General features: G+C 45.8%; 1 protein-coding gene across 1 annotated transcript in view; it reads right to left on the reverse strand.

Annotated features, from left to right (window-relative positions):
* The window catches only part of LOC137436536 (forkhead box protein P1), a 581,222-nt gene that overhangs the window by 346,528 nt on the left and 211,318 nt on the right, over nt 1-23,376 (reverse strand). The window contains exon 4 of the mRNA XM_078786516.1: nt 13,053-13,193. Within this exon, the coding sequence (XP_078642642.1) occupies nt 13,053-13,193 (141 nt within the window). The remainder of the gene's footprint in view (nt 1-13,052; nt 13,194-23,376) is intronic.

The raw sequence follows: 23,376 nt of genomic DNA on the forward strand, positions 1-23,376 counted from the left end.
ACACAGACAGACGCACACACATGACGAATATAGTGGTCACTTGATAACTCGTGAACCAATATACGTTCATCTGGAACACATATATATATATATATATATATACATATATATATATATATATATATATATATATATATATATATATATATATATATATATATATATATATATATATATATACACTACCGGTCAAAAGTTTTAGAACACCTCAATTTTTGCAGTTTTTATTGAAATTTAAGCAATTCAAGTCCAGTGAATAACCTGAAATGGTACAAAGGTAAGCAGTAAACTGCTCGAGGTTATGAAAAAATTTAGGTTCGCAAAAACGGGAAAATAATGCAAATTGCACAGTTATATTGTAAAAAAGGCCTTCTTCAGGGAACATAAATGGGTTAACAACTTACAGCTGTTCTGCAGCAATGTAAGTAAATTAAGCCTTGAAAGTTGATGCAAACAATTCCGACAGGTGTCCCAACCTCTGCTGATTACTTGATTACAAACCCCCTGTCTGTATAAAAGCAGTATTGGAACAGACTGTTATTACACCCTCTGAAGCATTATTTAGACAATATTGCACTGCAGGAAGTAGTATATTGCTATCATAATGGCGAAAAAAAGGCAATTAACAAAAGAAGACAGACAGACCATTGTAACCCATAAATGTGTCGGTCTTTCCTTTGGAGAAATTGCAAAGAAAGCCAAGGTGTCAGTGAGTACAGTTTCCTACACCATCAAAAGGCACTTGGAAACTGGAGGAAACTCTGACAGGAAGAGGTCTAGCAGACCCAAAGCCACAACAGAATCAGAAGACAAGTTTCTGAGAGTCAACAGCTTGCGTGATAGGTGGCTCACAGGACAACAGCTTCAAGCACAGCTTAACACTGGTCGAAGTAAGCAAGTCTCAGTTTCAACTGTGAAGAGAAGACTTCGAGCTGCAGGTTTGACAGGTCGAGTGGCCGTAAGAAAGCCATTGCTAAGATGGAAAAATAAGAAAAAGAGGCTTGCCTGGGCCATGAAGCACCGCCAGTGGACTACTGAAGACTGGAGAAAGGTCTTATAGACCGATGAATCAAAATTTGAAATATTTGGTTCATCACGCAGGGTTTTTGTACGCCGTCGAGTAGGCGAAAGGATGGTTCCGCAGTGTGTGACACCAACTGTCAAACATGGAGGAGGAAGCGTGATGGTCTGGGGATCTTTTGCTGGATCCAGAGTCGGTGACTTGCACAGAGTGACTGGCACCCTGAAGCAAAAGGGCTACCACAGCATTTTGCAGCGCCATGCATTACCGTCTGGTATACGCCCAGTTGGTCAGGGGTTCATCCTACAACAAGATAATGCCCCTAAACACACCTCAAGGCTATGTCAAAACTACCTTCGAGGAAAAGAACAAGACGGTAGGCTCCAAATCATGGAATGGCCAGCACAGTCTCCAGACTTAAACCCCATCGAGCTGGTTTGGGATGAACTGGACAGAAGGGTGAAAGCAAAGCAACCTACAAGTGCAACACATTTGTGGGAACTTCTGCAACAGTTTTGGGAAGAACTTCCCGAACAATATTTGATTTCCATTGTAGAAATAATGCCACGAGTGTGTTCGGCGGTTATATCTGCAAAAGGTGGCTACTTTGCTGAGTCAAAATTAAAATTAAATTTTGTTAAACAAAATGATTCTATGATTTCGTTTTTATCTCCAATTGTTTATTTGTTCTATGCTTAATTTCAGAGTACATTGAGACATTAAACTGCATAAATTTCAATAAAATCTGGAAAAATTGGAGGTGTTCTCAAACTTTTGACCGGTAGTGTGTGTGTGTGTGTGTGTGTGTGTGTGTGTGTGTGTGTGTGTGTGTGTGTGTGTGTATATATATTTATATATATATATATATATATATATATGTATATAAATAAAATTAATGCTCCAACCTATGACCAAAAGCTGTAACGTCATTGCCACAACATCCACACTGTCTGCGAAACTCCCAAAGAGCCATCCAGCAGTGACAAATCATAAAGATGTTAATTCAGATGCTGTCACAAGTGCATGGAAAACTCAGTTACCGACCTGGTTTCACCCTTATTGGGGCATCATCAGGGCAACACAGCGAGCTTCCACACACTTGCGACTCTGAAAAACTTCCGGTTATATATCAGTGCTTGTGCGACTCCATATTGTGAGTGGAAAAAGTGCCAGTAAAGTGTACCATGCAGTCCTTGCTGCACCTTTCCAGGAGCTTGTGTAATGTTCATCTGTCCTCGTGTAATCTTCTATATATATATAAAAGAAAGTTTTTGTTTGTTTGTTTGTTTGTTTGTCTGCACGCGCTAATCTCCTGAACGGTGAAAGATAGGAAGAAACCTCCAAAACAAAAAATGTCGGGACGGGCCCCGGGAAGGTTATAGGCTAGGTGGCGAGGCCGGTCGAGGCCCACCTTGGCCGGGCTGTGCCCATTTCGCAATTAAAAGCTGAGCTGAATTATCGTAGTCAATCTTCTACGGCCGCGAGTAAAAGCTGAATTATAGTAGTAAATTCATTCAAAAAGAACCAAAAATGTCGGACAGGCCTCGGGAAGGTTATAGGCTAGGTGGTGAGGCCAGTCGAGGCCGCCTTGGTCGGGCTGGGCCCATTGTATTTCGCAATTAAAATTTCACTATAAAAATTACAATTTTCGCAATATGTATTTCGCAATTAAAAGCTGAGCTGAATTATAGTAGTCAATCTTCTATGGCCACGAGTAAAAGCTGAATTATAGTAGTAAATTCATTCAAAAGGAACGCGGGCAACGCCGGGTGCATTCGGCTAGTGTTCTCATATAATGTTCAGTGTGGCAGGCGACACTTTTTGCTGCTGGTATATGTATACTGTACATAGAAAAAATATGTATGTGTGTGTGCGTGGATGGATGGATGGATGGATGTATGTATGTATGTATGTATGTATGTATGTATGTATACATATCTATAATAATAAAAGGCATTGTGTGTGTGTGTGTGTGTGTGTGTGTGTGTGTGTGTGTGTGTGTAGGTATTTATATATGTACTATATATATATACAGTATATATACAGTGTGTGTGAGCATCCCCTCCATAACTCGAAAACCATGAAACCTTGCGGCCCCAAACTTTGCTTGCAGACTTCTCGAATTACAAGGGAGTGCATGAATGAAAGCTGGATTATTGGGTGTGTTAAAACACCCTTTTGGAAGATGATTATTGGGGTGGTCATAACAAAAATTCAAAATAAGCGTTTACCAAAATTGTGGTCTGCCATCTTGGCCAGCCCTATGTGACATCGCTGGACTCTTAAGACACCATTTTGTTTTGGTCTATTGAAACGTGCCTCGGCTTGGAAACACTATCTACTATCACGGACTCATTAAAACATATAATCAAAATCTGGATTTGGGTTTTAAGGATCGGATCCTGTAGAGAGTAGACTAATAGGTATCACAATCTGGATTGAAATCTGAAAAACTTAACCACATAAGCAATTCTTATAACTAAGTGTATTTACGTAAGCAAGGCTGTTCTCCTTCTGCACTGTCGTCTTAATTCACACTTCCATAGAATAGGGTGTTTTTTCAAGTTGCAAAATGCTTCTACTTATTCCCATTTGTCATAATTTCACAATGGTGATTGTAAACAAACATAATATTAAGAAACAGCGAACATAAAAATAAACATAATATGAACAAAGCATTAACACTTATTACTCTTCTTCAAAGCATGACGGAGAAACTCAGGTACACATGAGATTGGAAAAACATCAACACAAACAAAACATGAATTTTATTATTCCCTGCATTCTTGGCAACATACACTGCCCAGATCTTCTTAAACTCAACGAGAACCTTTTTATTCAAACTCTTAAAATTTTAAAGAGAAATGATCTGCTTATGATCATTCTTCTTCTCCTTCAAACTCACCCCTCTTCTCCCTCCCCACCCCCTCCGAACCTGCATGCGCTCGGGTCCACAATGTCGTGCGGTTCCTTGAGCTGTCCCTCTCCTGTTAAAAATGTTGTGCTATTTTATATTCCCCCGTTGTAATGCCATCTGCTTTCATTATATGACCCATCACTTCCACATAAATAGATAAGTGTGGGAGCTATGCTCGCACGATAAAACCGGACAAAATGAACGACGCCAGGAATGAAGTTTCACTGAGCTATTTATTTCCAGCTCACTCGAAAGAACTCAAAAGCACTGAATCAGCCCATCAAACGGGCGGCAATTTATAAGTAAAGTTCAACACACAAAAGCCACGCCTCTCAGGCGGGGCGTGGTATGCAAATAGGTAAGCCAAGTGTTCGCCCGGGAAAGGAAAGTCTGGACACGCCCGGGCGAGTCCGGACAAGTGACCGCTCGCCGGTTGCGTCATCGGCCGGTGCAAGGTAATTGTGTCATGCTTCCGGTAACCGCTACATGCGCCCCCCCAGAATGCACCGGGAGAGTCAGTTTGAGGGGGGTCTTGATGACCCGGCCGAAACGACCCCTGGCGATTCGTGTGGGGGTGGTAGGTGGCGTGGCGGTGGATGGTCGGGCGGGGGGCTTGGTTGACGGGGGACGGCCCCGTCATGGAGGAAGGGCCAACCGTGGAGGTTGGTCGAGATCCAAATGGGCCGGCTTGAGGCGGTCCACGGAGATGCGGTCCGGCTTGCCGCCGATGTCGATGATGAACGACTTGTCGTCCCTCTTCAGGACCCGGAAAGGTCCATCGTATTGGTCCTCCAACCACAGCACTGAAACTGCTCTCCTCAAAATCACCAACGACCTTCTCCTCTCCTCTGACGCTGGCAACCTCAACATTCTCATCCTCCTCGACCTCAGCGCCGCCTTTGACACCATCGATCACACCATCCTCCTCACCCGACTTGAAACCACCTTTAACGTTACTGGCACTGCCCTCTCTTGGATTAAATCATACCTCTCTGACAGATGCCAGTTCATCTCCATCAATAACTGCAAATCCCCCACTGCTCCCCTCCCCCAAGGTGTCCCTCAAGGTTCAGTTCTTGGCCCCCTCCTCTTCATCCTTTACCTGTCCCCCCTCGGTCACTTAATCCGCCGTCATGGTCTCCAATTCCACTGCTTCGCCGATGACATCCAGCTTTTCATCTCCACCAAGTCCATCTCCACCGCCACCCACTCTATCCTGACAAACTGCATCACTGAAATAAAATCCTGGCTTCAAATTAACTTCCTCAAACTTAACTATGATAAATCTGAAATAATCATCATTGGCCCAAAAACGCTCACAAAATCCACCAATAACTTTGCCCTCAACATCGACGGTATCCCAGTATCCACCTCCCCTCACATCCGGAATATTGGCATCATCTTTGACCAAACCCTCTCCTTCGACAAATACACTAAACAGATCACAAAGACAGCCTTCTTTCACCTGAAAAACATCCCCCGTCTCCGTCCATCCCTCTCCTCCATGGCTGCAGAAACCCTCATCCACGCTTTCATCACCTCCCGTCTGGACTACTGCAATAGCCTCCTCTATGGTTCACCCTCAACAATCACCAATAAACTCCAATACATTCAGAACTCCACTGCCCGTCTACTCACCCATTCCCGGACCCGTGACCACATCACCCCCGTCCTTTACAAGCTTCACTGGCTCCCCATCTCCCAGAGAATCCAGTACAAAATCCTCCTCTTGACCTACAAAGCCCTCCATAACCTGGCCCCATCCTACCTGGCTGACCTCCTCTCCAGACACACTCCCAACCGCAACCTCCGCTCTGCTGGTACCAACCTCCTGACCCACCCCCATCCGGACCAAATTCAGATCCTGGGGGGACAGGGCCTTCTCCATCGCTGCTCCCACCCTCTGGAACTCACTACCTCACACCATCAGAGACTCCTCCTCACTCACCACATTCAAAACATCACTCAAGACCCACCTGTTCAACACTGCATTCAACATTTAACCCACAGCATTTAACCCCTGACTATCTCTTCTCCTTCTCCCTCCTTTTTGCTTTGAATATTTCCCTATTGATTCTTGGTTTTTTTTGCAATTGTTTTTATGTTTTGCTATGCATTATGTTTTGCACTCTGTCAAAGCGTCTTTGGGCTCCCTGAAAAGCGCTATTTAAAATAAATGCATTATTATTATTATTATTATTATTATTATCGTACGGCGGCCGGAGCGGTCCCCGGTGTGCGTCGTGCCGGATAAAAATGTACTCCGCAATGCGAAGTGCTGGGGGGGATGTGGGGTTGGGGGCAGCCGTGGTGGGACGTGGGCACGGGGGCGAATCTCCTGGCGGCCTCTTGGAGGACCGAGCGTTGGCGAGCCGCGGACCAGGGCCGGTGGCGTCAGGGATGAATTCGCCCGGCACGCGCAGTGGCTGGCCTTAGACCAGCTCGGCGGTGGAAGCCTGGAGGTCCTCTTTAGGGGCCGTTCGGTGGCCCAACAGGACCCACGGGAGCCTGTCGGCCCAACCGTCGTCCTGGAGGCTGGCCCTGCGAGCGGCCTTCATCGAGCGGTGGAACCGCTCACACAAGCCGTTGGCTTGGGGGTGGTAGGCCGTGGTGCGGTGTATCTTGACCCCCAAGGCCTGGGCGACCGCGCCCCAAAGCTCGGAGGTGAACTGCGGGCCTCTGTCGGAGATGTCCGAGGGCGCGCCGAAACGGGCAATCCAGGTGCCAATGAAGGCCTGCGCCACGTCGGCGGATGTCGTTGATGCCAGCGGGACGGCCTCCGGCCACCTGGTGGTCCTGTCCACCATCGTGAGGAGGTGGGTGAAGCCCCGTGAGGAGGGAAGGGGTCCCACCAGGTCCACATTGACGTGGTCGAAGCGCCGCACGGGCACGTCGAATGGTGCCAACGGGGCCTGGGTGTGCCGGTGGACCTTCGCACTGGCAGGCGACACAGGCGTTGGCCCAGTCGCGGACGCCCTTACGGAGCCCGTGCCAGACGAACTTGGCTGCCACGAGCTTCTGTGATGCTTTCCGGCCCAGGTGGGAAAGGCCGTGGAGGGCGTCAAAAATGTGCCGCTGCCATCCGGTGGGCACGATGGGGCGAGGTTGGACCAGGGAAACGTCGCACAGGAGAACCGTGCCTGTGTCCTCGAAGGGGACATCCGCCAACCGCAGGCCTGTGTCCGCTGTCGAGAGGGCTTGCACCGTGGGGTCAGCGGTCTGGTCGGCCGCCATGCGGGCGAAGTCCACACCCAGGTGGACGGCGTTCGCGCCAGACCGGGAGAGGCAATCGGCCACAGCGTTGTCCTTGCCCGCGATGTGCTGGATGTCCGTCGTAAATTCGGACATGGCGGAGAGGTGGCGCTGCTGGCGGGCTGACCACAGCTCCGTAACCTTGGCCATGGCGAAGACTAGGGGTTTGTGGTCCACAAACGCCGTGAACGGGCGGCCCTCTAAAAGATGGCGGAAGTGGCGAACGGCCAGGTAAAGGCCGAGGAGCTCACGGTCGAAAGCGCTATACTTGCGCTCGTTAGGGCAAAGCTGCCGGCTGAAGAAGGCCAGCGGTTGCCAAGCCCCGTTCACCCACTGTTCAGTGTTCATGCATGGCGCCCACCGCGTAGTCGGAAGCGTCCGTGGTGAGGGCGATGGGTGCGTTGAGCGCCGGGTGCGCCAGCATGGTCGCATTGGTGAGGGCCAGCTTAGCGCCCGTGAACGCCGCGTCCATCTCTGTAGTCCAGGCGACGTCGTGCTTGGCCGGCTTGCCCCGGAGGGCTTCGTACAGTGGGCGCCTGAGTTGGGCGGCACGAGGCACGAACCGGTGGTAGAAATTTACCATCCCCAAAAATTTCTGTAGGGCCTTGATGGAGCGGGGGCGCGGGAAACTTGTGACTGCCTCCACCTTGGTAGGCGCGGGACGGCCCCTCGCTTCGTGATGCGGTGCCCCAGGAAGTCGACGGCCGTTACGCCAAACTAGCATTTCGCCGGGTTGATGATGAGGCTGTGCTGGCCGAGGCGTTCAAAAAGCGTGCGCAGGTGGATGAGGTGCTCCGCCCGGGAAGTGCTGGTGACGAGAATGTCGTCCAAGTAGACGAAAAGGAAGGTGAGGTCGCGCAGCACGCTGTGCATCAGCCGCTGGAAGGCCTGGGCCGCGTTCTTAAGGCCGAACGGCATGCGAAGGAATTCGAAGAGGCCAAAAGGTGTAATTACCGCCGTCTTCGGCACATCGGCCGGCCGGACGGGTACCTGGGCCGGCCGGACGGGTACCTGGTGGTAGCCCCGAATGAGGACGACCCTGGAGAAGATCACCCGCCCCGCCAAATGGGCGGAAAAGTCCTGTATGTGTGGTATTGGGTACCGGTCAGGGGTGGTGGCGTCGTTGAGGTGGCGGTATTCGCCGCATGGTCGCCATCCGCCACCCGGTTTGGGCACGATGTGCAGGGGCGAGGCCCACGCGCCATTCGAGCGCCGCACAATGCCCAATCGCTCCAGCGCGTCGAATTCCGCCTCCGCCACGGCGAGTTTGGCCGGGTCGAGGCGGCGAGCCCTGGCGTAGACCGGTGGACCTGTGGTCGGGATGTGGTGTTCGACGCCGTGATTGATGGCGATGGCCGAAAACGTCGGCTGCGTGAGGGCGGGAAACTCGGCGAGTAGGCGGGTGAAATCGTCCACGGCCGGGAGCGCGTAGGCTAGCTTGGTCGGAGCGGAGCCGCTCAATGAGCAAGCGAGCGAGCTGAAGGTCTCCGTGTTGATGAGCCGACGCCGTTTGACGTCGACCAAAAGCCCATGCGCACAAAGAAAATCTGCACCCAGCAAGGCCATGGGCACATTCGCCGTGATGAAGTCCCACCTGAAGCGCTGGCCCCCGAAGCAGAATGCGACGCTGCGCGAACCGAAGGTGCGGATGGAGGAGCCGTTTGCGGCGACCAAGGCGGTGCCGCAAAGCGCGGCCTGTTTGTCCTGCACCGAGGCGGGTATCACGCTCAGCTGAGCGCCGGTGTCGCACAAAAAACGCCGCCCGGACGCTGTGTCCGTGATAAACAGAAGGCTGCCTGAATGGCCGACGCTCATGGCAGGCAGCGAGCGCCGGCCTGGTCGTTTCCCGACCTGCCGAAAGTGCACGGTGGGCGGCACGTTCTGGCCTTCTTCCCGAACCTGGCGTGGTAATAGCACATGGTCCGCTCTGGTGGAGGCTCCGGCGGTCGTGTCGGGTTCGGTCGACGGGGCGTCGCGGCGGCCGCTGCCGCCAGTGGCGCTGTCTAAGCCGGTGGTGGCGCCGGTCGTTGCCTCGGTCGGCCCAGGGTTCCAGGCGGCCGCTCCGACGTGTCGCCTGGCCGAGAAAAATTTATCGGCCTCCTTGGCCAGGGCGCGAGGGTCCGTGATGGGCGAGTTAGCCAAAGCTAACCGTACCTGCCCGGGTATCTGCCGGAGGAACAGCTCGCGGAAGAGGAAATCTGGGCCGTGGTCGCCGAGTCGAGCCAGCATGTGGTCCATGCGCTCGGATGGACGGGCCTCACCCAGCTCCGGGAGGTCGAGTAGTGGTCGCGCGCGTTCGGTCTCCGTGAGTCCAAATGCACCGAGGAGTAGGCCTTTGAGCACGCCGTATTTGTCGGCGTTCGGCGGGTTCTGTAGGAAGCTCAGGACCCGGGCCGCGGTGGAGGCGTTGAGCGCGGAGACCACATGGTGGTAGCGTGTTGTGTCCTCCGTAATGTTCCACAGGGCAAATTGAGTATCCGCTTGGGCGAACCAGACGGCCGCGTGCGATTCCCAAAAGCCCGGGAGCTTCAAAGCTACAGATGACTCCATCGCCATGTTCTTGAAAAGGGGTCACCAATTGTGGGAGCTATGCTCGCACGATAAAACCGGACAAAATGAACGACGCCAGGAATGAAGTTTCACTGAGCTATTTATTTCCAGCTCACTCGAAAGAACTCAAAAGCACTGAATCAGCCTATCGAACGGGCAGCAATTTATAAGTAAAGTTCAACACACAAAAGCCACCCGTCTTAGCCATTTTTATTCTTAATTCTCTTCCCATTTTTATTCTTCTATTAATTCTTCTTCTTCTTCCAAGCATGACAGAGAAACTTAGCTGCTCACGAGATTGCCAAAACATCAACATTAAAAACACGAAATTTTATTACTCCCTGCGTTTTTGGCAACATAGACTGTCCAGATCTTCAAACTCAACGATAAACTTTTTATTTAAACTCGGAAAACATTACGGAGAAACAATCTGCTTCTGGTATTTCTTCTTCTTTAAACTTGCCCCCCACGTGCCTGCGTTCGGGCCCATGGTGTCGTGAATTGTGCTGTGCTTCGGGCAGTGCCTCGCCTAAAAAAATGATTTATTTTCCCCCTTTTATAATACTATATATTTTTTTTTAATACAATGATTAATATTTAACGATGCTAATTATTGTATTAATATAATTATATTAATACTAGCAACGGTACCCGCCCTATGGGCTGGGCTTCAATTGTGAGGCCCAAATGAAAAGGTAAAATATCAGAAATTGAAGGCTTTTTTTATTTTAAACGATTCATATAAACATCCGTTAAATCATATCACACGCAAATCATCAAAATCTAAACAGTATCTTACTATAATTCACCAAATGTCCCACAGTGATCGTTACACTATGATCGTGATCGTGAATCGTGATCGATAATCGTGTTCACAATTGCTATGTCGTATGCACTCCCGATACGTGTTTCCTTCAGTTGAAATGGGTTAGAATTCTCTCAAGCAGAGATTCAACCTGTGTCCTTATAAAAGGTCTTTGTCCAAGGTCACCGAGTTCGATCGGTGCAGCCGTGCAGCGATCGATGCGCCGTTTGTGCGGCACCCGGGAAAACAACATCGTCACAATGAAAACATTGTCACAATGAACGTTATGTGAACGTGAATGTTATGCGGGAGTCCAAACCTGAGAATGCTGGCGACCAAAGCCGAAATTGGGAAAACTAAATAGCCTATTTTACTCCTGGAGATCCCAGGATTACCCACCCAAAATATCGTTGCGATCGATTCAGCAGTTTTTACGGTACCTTCGAACGGACAGACAGACAGACGGACAGACATTTGGTGAATTATAGTAAGATGCCTATCAAAATATACTTGGAAAAAAAACAAAACAATGTCAAGTTCTTCAGCCACTTGGCTTCCATGGTGACACGGACGATCGCAACTCCGTGGGGACATCCCAGGAGTTAGAAGGTAAAATAAATTAGAGGATTAAATCAATGGGACACGCATGATGTCCTAGAGGCATGCATACTCACACTAAGCCGTCTAGCCTGGGTTTGAATCACAAACCCACTATAAACTGTCATCCCGGTGTTTCACAGGCAGAGTGATTCATCAGTGTATGCCGTCCCGCAGATGGACGTTAAACTGGGCGTCACATTTGCCAGGCTTTCAACCCCCCCTCTTTCCACTCCTCACTCTTTCCTCCCCCCCTGCTCATCCTCACCCCTCACTCTCCCATCCCTCCTCCCTCCCCTCCCTCTCTATCCCCCACACTCCCTCTTACCCCCACACCTCTCCACCAACCCCTCTCACTTTCCCTCGCTTCCACTCCCCTCCTCGCACCACCTCTCCCTCCTGGAGTGTACAGTATAGCGACATGTGGTGAGGCTTTGCTCCCCCCCCCCTTCCTTTCTCCCTTCCTTCTATATCTATCCCCCACCCCTCTCTCTCTCTCTCTCTATCCCCACCCCCTTTCTCTCTCTTTCCCACACCTCTCCACCCTCTCCCCCACACCTCTCCACCCTCCCCTCTCTTTCGCTTTCCCTCATTCCAATTCCCTCCTTGCCCCACTCCTCCCTCCTGGCATGTACAGTATAGCGACATGTGGTGTGGCTTTGTTCTCCTCCCCCCCACTCTCTCACCCTTTCCCATATTCCCTCCCTTCTCTTTCCCACATCCCTTTACCTTCTCCCTCCCTACTCCCCGTTTCCCCACTCACGCTGCCTTCCCCTTCCCCCTCACCCCCAGCTCTCTGTCTCACCCCCCTCCTCTCTCTACCCTTCCATTCCCCCCTCACCCCTCACCCCTCCCTCCTCCCTTCCCCCCACTCCCCTGTGTGTGTAGGGTATGCATATAGGTGTACATGTGTATGCATATATGGGGTGGGGGGGGAGGGGGTGGGGGGAGATATGTGCATGTATATGTATATGTGTATTAGAGATAAATCTCATCTAGAATTTCAATAAAAAGGAATACATTCCTTCATCTGCATGGGGCTAGTGTGAAAAAAATCCTGACTCAAACCCAAGTACCACATCAGTTACGCGGCGACAGCCCACTGTGTGTGCGTGTTTGCGACACACACACACACACCTCTACATGTGGTACATTATCTGTGTGCCTTGAAGTCTCTTGTGCTTCATTTGTGACCCAAGTTGTATCATGGCTTCAGCAAAAAAATATAACCTCAATATTACAACATAACATCAGCATTTTCAGGAGAAGCAAAATGGAAATCCCAAGTCTGTTTAAATTTGGAATGTCTACTTGTGCGATTTTTCATGTATTCAGCACAACATGTGTTTAAAGAACACAGAGAGATTGAGAGTTAGCTTTATTTGAATGCTCTCGAACTATGGTGTAATTCAATTCTACACAATGAACATTACTGTATATGATATAATTATTTATGTTGTATTATTTATATGTTGCATTCGATATATTGCTCAGTTGCTGAATTGATGTTTTTGTGATTTGTAAATCAAAGAAGATTTGTCTCATGGCAATTGAGTACTCCTCACTCGATATGATATGGAAGTAAATAGTGTACAATGAATAAACATACATTATGCCTGCAATTGTGAATAATGAGACAAATGCAAAGCACATTCGATCTACTTTCTCAATGCAAAAAAGCTTGTTGCTCCAGTCTATTTTGTAGATGAAAAAATGCTGATGGGTCCACGTTAACACTGTTTAATTTTGTGGTAGATTATGACCACAGATTAGATTGTTGCAAAAACTTACAGGGGTATAGCTCGCCTTATTATATAATGACCAAATGATCAATTGTTTCAAACAAATTCATTCAAATTTAATTACATTGGGGTGAAATAAATAAGACAACCAGGTGCCACATCTCTGACCTGTTGGAGCAACACGGCAGCTTGTTGTTGCTGTAGGAGAGCCTGGAGTTGTTGCGGAGACAGAACTTGCTGTTGAAGCAGTTGCTGCATCTGCTGTGATGTCACAATGTGCGGGGACATCATGGCCACGGAGACAGGAACCTGGCAGTACAAGTCACCACATCCGTTTATATTCCTCGTAGTGTTTCACTCTGCTGTTAAATACATTGACAGGGTTTTCTCCATACAAGCACAAGGCCCTAGATTTATGTCACAGGTGGAGTCACGAGTTTTTCAGATTGGCTCTGCACGGAAAAAAAAATATATATATATATATTTAAATATATATACAGTGCATTGAGAAAGTATTCAGACCCCTTCACTTTTTTCACATTTTGTTATGTTGCAGCCTTATGCTGAAATCGTTCAAATTCATTTTTTCCCTCATCAATCTACACTCAATACCCCATAATGACAAAGAGAAAACAGGATTTTAGAAAGTTTTGCACATTTATTAAAAAGAAAAAACTGAAATATCACATTGACATAAGTATTCATACCCTTTGCTATGACACTTGAAATTTAGCTCAGGTGCCTGCCATTTCTCTTGATCATCTTTGAGATGTTTCTACACCTTGATTGAAGTCCACCTGTGGTAAATTCAATTGATTGGACATGATTTGGAAAGGCACACACCTGTCTATCTCAGGTCGCACCGCTGACAATGCATATCAGAGCAAAAACCAAGCCATGAGGTCGAAGGAACTGCCTGGAGAGCTCAGAGACAGGATTGTGTCGAGGCACAGATCTGGGGAAGCCGACAAAAAAAATTCTGCTGCATTGAAGAGACCAAGAGCACAGCGGCCTCCATAATTCTTAAATGGAAGAAGTTTGGAACAACCAGGACTCTTCCTCGAGCTGGCCACCCGGCCAAACTGAGCAATCGGGGGAGAAGGGCCTTGGTAAGAGAGGTGACCAAGACCCTGATGGTCACTTTAGCTGAGCTCCAGAGATCCTGTGTGGAGATGGGAGAAACTTCCAGAAGGACAACCAACGGAAGCCTCTCCTCAGTGAAAGACACATGAAATCCCGCTTGGAGTTTGCAAAAAAGCACATAAAGGACTCTCAGACTGTGAGAAGCAAGATTCTGTGATCTGATGAAACCAAGATTGAACTGTTTGGCTTCCGTCTGGCCACTCTGCCATAAATCCCAGATCGGTGGAGTGTTGCAGTGATGGTTGTCCTTCTGGAAGTTTCTCCCATCTCCACACAGGATATCTGGAGCTCAGCCAGAGTGACCATCGGGTTCTTGGTCACCTCTCTTACCAAGGCCCTTCTCCCCCGATTGCTCAGTTTGGCCGGGCGGCCAGCTCTAGGAAGAGTCCTGGTTGTTCCAAACTTCTCCCATTTAGGAATTATGGAGGCCACTGTGCTCTTGGGAACCTTCAATGCAGCAGAAATTTTTTTGTAGGCTTCCCCAGATCTGTGCCTTGACACAATCCTGTCTCTGAGCTCTGCAGGCAGTTCCTTCGACCTCATGGCTTGGTTTTTGCTCTGATATGCATTGTCAGCTGTGCGACTTTATATAGACAGGTGTGTCCCTTTCCAAATCGTGTCCAATCAATTGAATTTCCCACAGGTGGACTCCAATCAAGGTGTAGAAACATCTCAAAGATGATCAAGAGAAATGGGAGGCACCTGAGCTAAATTTCAAGTGTCATAGCAAAGGGTCTGAATACTTATGTCAATGTGATATTTCAGTTTTATCTTTTTAATACATTTGCAAAACTTTCTAAAATCCTGTTTTCTCTTTGTCATTATGGGGTATTGAGTGTAGATTGATGAGGGAAAAATTGAATTTAAACGATTTCAGCATAAGGCTGCAACATAACAAATGTCAAAAAAGTGAAGGGGTCTGAATACATTCTGAATGCACTGTTTACACCAGTGGGGTATCCTTACACATTGAAGGCATGAACTTACATAAATAAATACGCAGGTACATAATAAATAGAAACTTTATGATTATAGGCAAGCATCACCGACCTGCTGCTGGATATAAATTTAGGTTTATTTATTTATTTAATGGACACACACAGTTTTTACGTAAAATTTAATTGAGATTTTTATTTCACAGTTTACAGTTATAGAAATTACAATTTTTTAATTCTAGATATTGATTGAGGTTTTTATTTTTTTCACGGACGTCTTTATGGTTTTTTATATAATTTTTCATTCACAAACGCTTTCCGATGGTTCTGTTATTTTTCCCTGTGTCGATGTCTGTTGGTACATCCAATTTCAGCTTTCTATGACACCCAAGGATAAACATATACATATATAAACATATACATATATACAGTCGGAATCCGCGTATTCGCTGTTGATAAAATGTGACATGTTTCTCTATTCGCCGAAAAATGTCCCGCGATTTCACGATTTTTTTTTCTATTCGCAGCCCAGTTCCGCGGAATCGTGTTTTTTTTTATTCGTGGCCGTGTTCCGCGAATTAATGTTTTTTTTTCTATAGACGGCCGTGTTCCATGAAATCGCGGTTTTTTTTCTATTTGCGGCCGTGTTTCCGTGAATTCACGGGTTTTTTTCTATTTGCGGCCGTGTTCCATGAATTCACGGGTTTTTTCTATTTGAGGCCATGTTCCGCGAATTCACGGTTTTCTTCCTATTCGCGGCCGTGTTCCGCAAAATCACGGTTTTTTCCTCTATTCGTGGCCATGTTCCACAAATTCGCGGTTTTTCAGGGGCGCAAAAAAAAAAAAAAAACGCGCCGCTAGCTTGACAGTTTTATAAAACCCATCTTTCACCAGCCATGCATAAAGAAGCTGGATGTATGTACGCAAAAAAACTTCTTATACAAGCCGCGAGCATGACCTGCTAATACAGTATAGTACAGTACAGTACATTCACTGCTGTGTGATTTGCGTTTTCATGGCTTTCCACACTATAAGTATCAGCGAGCTTCGCGGGATATCCCACCAGATGTGTAAACAAGTCAACTCCTCGAATTATAGAATGCAAACGCTTCATTATATCTATTATAGAAATTAGCAGAAAGGCTTAAAACGGCACCTTGTACCTGGTGTTGTCGTTTTTTTGTTTGTTTCACGGTATGGTACAGTTAAGCTGGTTAAGCACTTTTAATAAACTGGAAGCGCATTCCTTCAATAAATTGGAAATGGTACCTGGTGTTGTTGTTCTTTTAAATTTGTAAGCATTTTTTATGAAACTGTAATAATATGCATTTGCGGCCGAAAACATTTTAAACTTTAAAAAGTTTCGTCTATGAATCAGGAATCGCCGGGAACTTATAACGTATCCCCCTTTTCCCCATTGAAACAATGCCGCAGCATACATTCACGGGGTTTTCATCGACCTTCATGGATTTTCGTTGCCTTTCGCGGGTTTTGTCTCGCCATTTCCGGGACTTTCATCGACCTTCACGGATTATCGTGGACATTCTCAGGATTTGCCTCACCATTCGCAGATTTTGCCTCGCCATTCGCTGTTTGGTCCTCTCTATTCGCGGATTTTAGCGACTCGTGAACCTATCCCCCCTTTTCCACTGAAACAATGCCCCGCTATTCGCAGTTTCGCAATTTAACACATTCACCTTTTGTCAGGAAAATATTCCATAGATACAAAGGCATACTATGGCAATAGTATAAACATGGTCTTTTAAATAATGTCACCACAGCTTACAGGAAGGGATTGAATGTTTGAATGGGCTTGACAAGAAAAGCAGAAAAACAATATGACACATCTAATAGTACAAGGTATTACAAAAAGCTGTTTCATATTCATGGTTGCTATTTGCTGTAATCATCTGAGCACATAGCTCAGGATGCTGGGATCACAGGTTAAAATCCCACGTGCACAATTTGTCTAACTATCCCCTCATATGTTTAATCAGCATTTGATACTTTTGCATGCTCCGACATGAGCCTTAGTCACTGCAAGAAGAAATACTAATGTGCAGATACAATGTCATTTAATTCACCAAATAGGACACATTTTCAATTTTCCAAGTTTAATTACCTCCTTATGGAAATAAGCCATCGGCCCTGCAAACCAATAAATTCATCAAAATCGATAAAGAATCACTCAGGTTAATTTCCAACAAATGCACATATTATTATGATTTCAATCAAACAATACCTTTTATGTACTGTTGCGTATACTATTACTAATACAACTACAACAACAGCAACACTCATTTTAGTACACGAGCAGGAGTACCCGGCGTTAATATGATTTTTCTTCATATTTTTTTTGTACGTGCCTAAAACACTTCCCGATACATACGAGGGAAATTTATATTTAATATTTTAATATTCCACACACACACTGCCCTCCTCTCTGGGCTGGTGGCTCTTGCCTTACACCTAGCTCGGCTTCACATGGTTGAAATCAAAGCATTCAGAATCATTGGAATCTCCCGCGATGAAGCTGATTCTGAGGGCCTTTCACTCACTCACCACAGGCAGGTTGGTGGTCTTTCTGTCTTCTACCGACTCCTCTCTGGCCTAGTTCCCCCAGCTCTATCTGTGCTCTGTCCCCCAAATATTCCTGCAGGATGCACAAGATCTGCCAGCAACCCTCTTCTGGTGAAACTGCCAAAATCAAGACTCTCTGCTCACCTTCACTCTTTCACTCCTCTTTTCTCCCACCTCTGGAACAAACTCCCTCACTCTCTTCAATCCCACTCCTCCCTCCAGGTCTTTAAAACAGCTGTTCACCACCATCTCTTATCTTCCCCCATCCAAAACCTTGATCTTTTCTACCCCAGTTAAAATACCCCAAATCCACCTCTTTAAATCCCCAACTTCTTTCTTGAAATTCCTAAAAGTGTTAATTTGTTTTATACCGTGTACCCCTCCCTCCTCCCCCAGCCCTCCCCCTTCCACAGATCTACCGACGTCCCTGTTCTCTTCTGTTGTTGTGCTTCCCTCTCTCCCCCTCTTATCTCCCACTCCCTTTATTGCATGTTTTATGTGTCTGTGCATGTTTTCATGTTCAATGTGCTAGCTCTTACACGAGCTTTGATTCTGTATACAAAAAAAAACACTAATTGGGGATAATTTTTATTACCTTTCATATAGCTACAAAAGCTCAGGCACTATAGACCTTTTTTTTTTTAAATCCCCCAAAATTCTAACTTTTTTGTCAGAATTTTTAAACTTTTTTTTGTCTGAAAGACTCTCATGCACTCAATGATTAACCCCTGAAAGTTTGACCAAAATTGACATATGAGAAAAATGGCGATACACAAACACAGTTCTCTTTTAGTATATATTACATTTTTTAGGAAGCCTCAATGCGTTTAAGGCTGGGATTATTGAATGGTTGCTATTTGCTGCTTTCCTACAGCATCTGCAAATGCTAAACTTGCAACACAACAGGAGTACAGATTGGAATGCTTCTTATTCTTTTTTTATGTCTCCGCCTCCAAAGGTGGCCGGAGGCATGATGTTTTCTGGTTGTCCGTCCGTCCGTCCGTCCGTCCGTACGGGCTAAACCTTGTTTTTCTCAGCAACCACATGTCTGATTGAGAAAAAACTTTCAGGGTAGGAGTGACACCCATGCAAAATGTTTTAATGATAATTGTGATGTCATAGGTCACGTGGTATGGCAGCCATCTTGGATTAAACGCAAATAATTAAAATATTATTTCTAGGAAATCGCTGAATGGAATAATTTGAAACTTGGCACATTGTCAAGTACTCCTAATGGGGACAAAGAGCATTATAATGATGACATTATCGGTGAAGTGGTATACCAGCCAAAAATGATTTAATCGAATTCCTTATCCTAAAAATCTGAAATTTCATGCACATGATCTATGACCAATTTTTTATTGAAATATTAAATTTATGATATCATATGTCACATGGTTTGGCAGCCATATTGGATTTAACCTAAAACCTTTAAATATATATATTCTCCAAAACCACCAAATCGATTGACTCTAAACTTTACATGTGTCATTGACTAGGCATGGCGATTAAAAGATGACCACGAAAACGTCATTGGTCACATGGTTTGGCAGCCATATTCGATAGAAAAATGAACCTATCCGATCAACACGAAACTTCACAAACGTGATCCCTGACCCATACATATGCAGAGTGTACATTTGTAAGGTCATATGTGACGTGGTGTGGCAGCCATATTAGCTTGAAAGCCGATAATTCAAAAAATCCCTTTTCTGAGACCGGTTCACCGATCGATGTGAAACCTGTTATGGCTGGTGAAAATGTGATACTTGAAAACAGCTGAAGGGATTTAAATCAAACTTGTTTATTTTAAGGACAGTGAACGATGGCATCTACCCGTTGTGGGACGATGCGGAGGCATATTGATGACACAGTTGCATTGCTCTAGTTCAGAATATATATATATATATATATATATATATATATATATATATATATATATATATATATATATATATATATATATATATATATATATATACAGACTTGGCATTTAATATGGAATATTTTTTTGTGGGGGTGAACTTACTTTTCAAGATGTCTTAGAACCAAAAGTTCATTGGAATAATGTTGAAATTATTCTAGATTTTGTTAATGTGACCTTTAAAAGAAACAAAAACCACATTTGACATTTAAAAACAAATAAATTGATCCTTGAAAGTGATGTACACTGATATCGAACTCAATTCACGGACAGTACTGTGTTAAACTTCTGTACGTTTTCCAGAAGTATCTCTTTATTTTGCAAATTAGCCAAAAAATTTTTAAACAAAAACAAAAGTTCAATTACGACTGGGATTACGGACAGTAAAATTACAGTTCAGTACTTCGTGTAACCCACACGAGCATTCGGGAGAGCACGTACACGTTGAGGCATGCTGTTCACGAGATTTGCCGAGGTTTGGACAGGAATCGCTTGCCATGCAGTGACAATAGCATGCTGCAATTCACGCACAGAGGTCGTCTGCTGGTCCAAGTGGTCGATTTGACGCGTTAATTCTTCCCACAAGTTCTCTATCGAATTCATATCCGGGGACATGGCAGGCCACTCCATATGCTCTACACCACGGTCAGCAAGAAAGTGTTGGATCATGCGAGCACGATGAGGCCGTGCATTGTCATCTTGGAAGACAAAGTTTCCTCGAAAGGCTGCACGAGCAAATGGAAGCAATGTTTCTTCCAGAATGGCCCTGTACTTGAACTGGTTCAGGTTTCCATTCAGAACAACCAGGTCAGTTTTTCCCCCTGCATGAAAAGCAGCCCAAGCGGTCACCCCACCACCTCCAGCTTGGACTCTTGGCACTATACAATCTTTGTTGTAGGGTTCATGCACTTGTCTGCGCAATCGGACGCGGCCATCTTGACGATAGACCAGAAATCTAGACTCGTCACTGAAGATCACGTGATTCCAGTGTCCTGGCTGCCATTGACGGTGCTCTCTGGCCCACTGCAATCGGCGCTGGCGGTGTTGTCTGGTCAGGCGTGGCTTTCTCAGGGGACGCCTGGCACGATAGCCTGCTTGAACCAGTCGTTGGTTGACTAGCCTTCTGGATACAGGCACATTTGTCAGTTGCTGCCACTCAGCCCTAAGCCGATTAGCTGACTTGGTACGGACATTGCGGACTAACCGGTGCAGCTGGCGATCATCCCTCCTTGTGGTTCTGCGGGGACGTCCTGGCCTTGGTATTGGAGTAGGGACACCCCTCTGAGCATTTCGTTTCAGGATCTTTGACACCTGACCTTGAGTGGTGCCATACTGCCGAGCAATAGCACGCTGTTTCATGCCGTAATTTCGTAAAGCCACCACTCCATGACAAACAGCATTGTCGAGTTGACGGACCATCTCCAGAGGAAACGGCAATAACTTTTGGAGACGTGCAGCAGTTGTTTTCCACTAATACAGAACGCAACAACCCTTGTATACCCGACTGTGAAGCCAATCGTCAAATGTACCTGTCCGTACATTTTGTCATGCCACCTGTGATATAATCCTGTTATTGACTTCTTGCTGTGACAGACAATCAGTGACATGGTTCTTTTAACAAAGAAATCACCGAAGCATAAAAGAAACTCACCAGATTGATATACTGAGTTAAGAAAGTAAACCCAAGTCAAGAAAAAAAATATATTCCATATTAAATGCCAAGTCTGTATATATATATTTTAAAGAGACCTTATCTAAGGGAAACAATACTTATAGCTTTATTTTCATGCGTACAATATACCATAAACTACAAAACTGAGGAGTTGACCCTGATAAAGCAGCACCCCTATATATTTTGAGCCACTATAATTACACCAGAAACATCAGTAAAACAACAACTAAACTACAGTATAATCTGTTCATATTGACTGAATGCAGTCAGCATCCTCACATTACATAATCTTTCAGAGGAACGTCTCTCTTCACTATTATACGATATTTATAGTTTGATTTTCATAGCTGACAGTATAGTTTTCTAAAACCTCACAAGGTCATTCTGCATTTCTCACAACTTTCTCACAAGGTCATTCTGCATTGCACAGTGATGACATCACAATGCTTTGTCAACGATTTATTTATAGGCTGAGAGTGTTTATTTATTATTCTGATTGTTTCACAATGGACAACATATTATGCTGCACAATGAGGGAACAACATATTATCGGATAATTCTTTGCTTTGAATGAAAGAGTCCAAATGCCCCATAGACAGGTTAAAATAGCAAATTGAAAGGTCATTATGAAAAAGACAATGTTCACTTATCAGAGCTTTGGTGTTCAGTGCATGTAGCAGGGGCATAATACTCACTCTAAGGCAAATCTCAAGCAATCCTTCTTCAAAAGTTTACATGTTTATAAATGTATATTTTAGAAGGAATAACAACTAGTTGTAAAGGAGTGGGGGGATGAGGCACACCAACAACAGGGTAGAGGAGCAAAAAATAGAGGGAGAATTGGAGGAAGACAGGACATGGGAAAGAAAGAGAGCAAGGGGAGGAGGACACAGGGGGTAAGCAAGATGGATACACCCACAAACTCTCAATTACAGATATGGAAGGGAAAACTGGGGGAGAAGCAGAAATGGAACAAAAAAAAGAAAACAAGTGAAGGGAGAGAGAGCTGGGGAGAACCTGATTCAAAGGTGTCATGTGAAGCAGTTGCCTTCAAACAACTTGCTTCTCTTCCTGGAAGGCAAATATTACCGGTCAACCTCAGATTATTCCACAAAGCCCAGAGCAAGCGTGTGTCTACTCTCAGGAAAGCCAGAAAACAACATCTGGCCAACCTCAAGGATGAACTCTCAAACTTGTCTCCTTTTTCAAAGACCTGGTCAAATATTGTCAAGTCAGTCTCTGGTGTATGCTTCCCCTCCATCCTTTCCTCAGTTCAAATGGCAGCATAGCTGACTCTGCTTGTGAGAATGCCAAAGGCCTCAGTTCTCTGCTTCCAAAGTTTGTGTACCCACCCCCTCACTCTCTACACCTACACTATGTGCTCGCACCCAACTGCTCCTGGATACTGTGTCTTTCCCACTTGGGAAGTAGAGAGGTTTCTGGCAAACCTGTACTACAATTATGCGACAGGCCCAAACAGCATCAGTGTGTGTCCTAAAAATCTGCTCTGCTGTTCATGCTCATCCTCTTTCTGCTCTGTTCACTCGATCATTCTCCCTTGGTCAGTTTATGTCTGCCTGTAAGTTAGCCAACATCATTGCAATACATAAACATTGTTGAAAAATAGATACTGATAACGACAGTCCTATCTATGGGCTTGCTTTCAATATTATAATCAAGGTCATGGAAGTTATCATTGCAGTTTACGTCAAATCCTTCCTTTTCTCTAACGGAGTGATCTCGTATCATCAGTTCGGTTTCAGACACCAGGACATTTACCTTGAAGACGCCACTTTTACTCTTTCAACAATGGATGGAAGCCCTCAATCTCAGACATGAGATCATGGCTACCTATTTGGATATATCTCAAACACATGATAGTCTGGCACCCCACATTGATCCCCAAACTCTCTCCTTGTGGCATTCAAGTCCACTTCCTCTCATGGGTTACTACCTTACTCCACTCCCACAGTCAAGCATGTAGCTCTTAATGGCATCCCCTCCTCTCCCTTTATTGCTGGAGTGCCCCCAGAGCATAGTATCCTGGGCTTCCTTTTGTATCCATCTTGTCCTTCCAAACTTCCAGTTTTTCCCTCCTGTAAGCTTCCTTCTGTATCCATCTTGTCCTTCCAAACTTCCAGTTTTTCCCTCCTGTAAGCTTCCTTCTGTATCCATCATGTCCTTTCCTACACCCCCATTTCTCACCACACCCATTGCTTGTCCAAGTCTCCCTCTATA

The sequence above is a fragment of the Myxine glutinosa genome, chromosome 11 (genome assembly GCF_964187855.1).
Source record: "Myxine glutinosa chromosome 11, kmMyxGlut1.1, whole genome shotgun sequence".
Classification (NCBI taxonomy): domain Eukaryota; kingdom Metazoa; phylum Chordata; class Myxini; order Myxiniformes; family Myxinidae; genus Myxine; species Myxine glutinosa.